We start from the raw sequence: 3,190 nt of genomic DNA on the forward strand, positions 1-3,190 counted from the left end.
TCCCTTTGAAATGTTCACCTGGCAACAAGTGGTCTTCACAGAACCAGGAAACCACTTCTTGGTGTATCTTCAAAGCTTGTATTGGAATTAACTGTTAATCTATGAAAGAATAACTGAGGATTTAATAGCTTACTTTGGAAGAGTAGGGTGTCATCTCTTTAGTCGTCCTGATCAGATTTTTGTATTTTGAGAGGGTAAAGTCTGCTTTATTTCATCATATCTAATTTACATTTATTTTTAAACCAAAAATTTTAAAAATTATTTGGTGTCTGTGGGAAAAATGTACAGAGGGAACTTAAAAGTTATTTATCAAAAGAAAAATCCAAGGATGAATAGATCACTGTACTTAAATGCCATTCACAATCTAATTCCTTTGCTTTCAGAGGAACGAGCCAGAATCTATTCCTCAGACAGTGATGAGGGATCAGAAGAAGATAAGGCTCAAAGATTACTCAAAGCAAAGAAACTCACCAGTGATGAGGTAAGACCAAATTTATTCAATTCTACGGATTTACTCTGTACCCAGTAGCCAGCTCCTGGGAGTAAAAAGGAGTTCCCATACCAGGAGCACAGACAGACATATACACATTTCACCGAAGTTCAGTGAGATAAATAGAGCTAGGAGTGGCCCAGAGGAGGGTCCGATACCTGAGAGGAGGAGCCCTCTCACTGGATGTTGAAGAAAGAGCAAAAGCTTGCAGGGCAAACTGTCTCTGCAGGTGGAGACGGCTGTAGAGTTCCTAATGCTGCTATTTTGGAAGTCAGAATTGTCATTTAATAGCTGGTTTTTAGATCTTTTTTTATCTTTGGTGTTCTTGAATTTTACTGTGATGCCTGTTTCGTATTTCTTTTCATTTGTTTTGATTGGAGTTGGTTGGACTTTCTGAACTTGTAGATTGGTGCCTTGCCTAAGTTCTGAAAATTTCTCAGCCATCAGTTCTTCAGATATTACTTCTGTGCCATTCTCTTTCCTTTCTTTCTGAAATTCTGATTAGGTGCATGCTATTCTTTCTCACTCTTCCGTGACTCTTAAACTGTCTTTCATATTTTCTGTCTTTGTCTCTCTGCATTCCAGGATATTTCTTTTTGTCCTTCTAGTTCATTTCTTCTTTCTTTAGCAAAGTCTAAAATGTTGTTAATCTCTTTCACTGAGTTTTTACTTAAACTTTTATCTCTAGGGGTTTGGCTTAGTTTATTTTTCAAATGGCCATTTTACAAGTTAGTTTTAGTTTTTTTTCAAATCAGTAATTTTTTAAAACTCCTGCTGCTTACTTATATTTACAGTTTCTCCTTTTATGTGTTTAAATATTTTAAACATTAATATATTATCATTTATATCTGAAAATTTCAATTTCTGAAATCTTTACATGTCTGATTTTCTTTCCTGTCTTATTCCATTCAGTCTGCTGTAACAAAGTACCGTAGACCAGGTGGCTTATAAGCAACAGAAATTTATTTCTCACAGTTCTGGAGGCTGGGAAATCCAATATCAAGGCATCAGCAGATTTGGTGTTTGGTGAGGGCCTGTTTCCTCTTCAGAGATGGCACGTGGTGGAAGGGGCCAGGGGGGTCTCTTGGGCAACTTTTATAAAGGCACTAATCCCAAAAGGTGGAGCCTGCCAAAAGGCCCTCTTTCAACGTATGAATTTTGGGACACAAATATTCAGACCATAGTACTGCCTATTATTTCTGCTGGTTGTATCTCATGGTGCCTTGTTTCTATACGCATTATGTGATTAAATGATTGATTTACTGAGCGCATCTCAATGGGAACTTTTGAGGCCAAGTTTGATGGATTCCTCCAAAGATGATTTATATTTGCCATTGCCAGGTGCCTTGGGCATCAGCCACCTAGGATCACTTTAAACTATATTCTCAGAATACGGTTCTTTGAATTCCCTGGGAAGTATGAGTAGTGGTTTGAATTCTCCTGAAAACTTTTTATTTAACACCTTGCCAATTAGTTCTAATGTTTGATCTTGAAAATTATGCTCGCAGTTATTTAGAAGAGAGGCTGACAAATTATACTCCACTGACCTGGTCTGAACTGTGCCTGTTTTTTGTTTTATATAAAGCTTCATCAGAACCCACCCACACTTATTCATTTAAGTATTATCTATGGCTGTTTTCCTGCTGCAGTGGCAGAGTTGAGTAGTAGCAGAGTTGAGTAGTTGCAACAAAAACCATATGGCTCCCAAAATCTAAGATACTTTTTATGTGGCTGTTTGCTTTAAAAAGTTTGCCAACTCTTGCCTCAGAGAAATGGGGCTGGGCTTATTTCTAGTTCACTTTTACATTGAAAATGTAGTCCTTTGGGATATGCTATTAATCTGCTCAACTTGGCCTTTGTCTTCTGTCTCGTCTTCTGCACCCTGCAAGGCATGAAAACCAAAGTTCAAGTTCATGTTGTTTGGTAAATGTCTTTGAGGAGGAAGCCTGCTTCAGTGCTCCACTTATCTCTCTGGGTTCTTGCCTTCACTTAATTTTTGGCTTCTGATTATATCATATTTTCTTGTAACACATTGATTTGTGATTTTTTAGGCATCATTGTTATTTTCAGTGGGAGGGTTGTTCAAAGTATTGTTCTGCCATATTGCAGAAAATGGATGTTGTCTTCCTGTCATCCTTGATTTTAAAGTATTTTCATCATTTTGGGCTTCCATGAGCTCTTTTCTCATGTGAAGCAGAATTCTGTCCTCAAGTTACTGTCAGCATTTAATATTTCACAATCATTCTTGTAAGTGGCATGCTATGGGAGATAATTAGAGAAAAATCGTTACATTATTTTACAACATATTTGTTTTAAATTTGATCTAGTAACATCTTAATGATGCATTTACAATGTGTTGAGCTGTTGGCAAACGGGAGTCCTCATCTAAGCAGATGATGTTTATTTCTTGGCAAGCAGAAGCTGAATGAAAATTGAGAGTGCCATAGGACTTCTGCTTATTCCTAGTATTCTCAGAAATAAGGTTTTTGTAAAAATGTGTGATTCAGGGCCGGCCCGGTGGCGCACTGCTATAGTGCGCCGCTTGGGAGCGTGGTGGCGCTCCCGCTTGAGAGTGCCATAGGACTTCTGCTTATTCCTAGTATTCTCAGAAATAAGGTTTTTGTAAAAATGTGTGATTCAGGGCCGGCCTGGTGGCGCACTGCTATAGTGCGCCGCTTGGGAGCGTGGTGGCGCTCCCGC

At 38.4% G+C, this 3,190-nt stretch overlaps 1 protein-coding gene across 1 annotated transcript in view; it reads left to right on the top strand.

The window, feature by feature from the left end:
* LEO1 (Leo1, Paf1/RNA polymerase II complex component, homolog (S. cerevisiae)) overlaps positions 1-3,190 on the top strand; it is a 43,797-nt gene that overhangs the window by 34,974 nt on the left and 5,633 nt on the right. The window contains exon 11 of the mRNA XM_008586149.1: positions 384-481. Within this exon, the coding sequence (XP_008584371.1) occupies positions 384-481 (98 nt within the window). The remainder of the gene's footprint in view (positions 1-383; positions 482-3,190) is intronic.

Source organism: Galeopterus variegatus, unplaced genomic scaffold, assembly GCF_000696425.1.
Source record: "Galeopterus variegatus unplaced genomic scaffold, G_variegatus-3.0.2 Scaffold3852, whole genome shotgun sequence".
Classification (NCBI taxonomy): domain Eukaryota; kingdom Metazoa; phylum Chordata; class Mammalia; order Dermoptera; family Cynocephalidae; genus Galeopterus; species Galeopterus variegatus.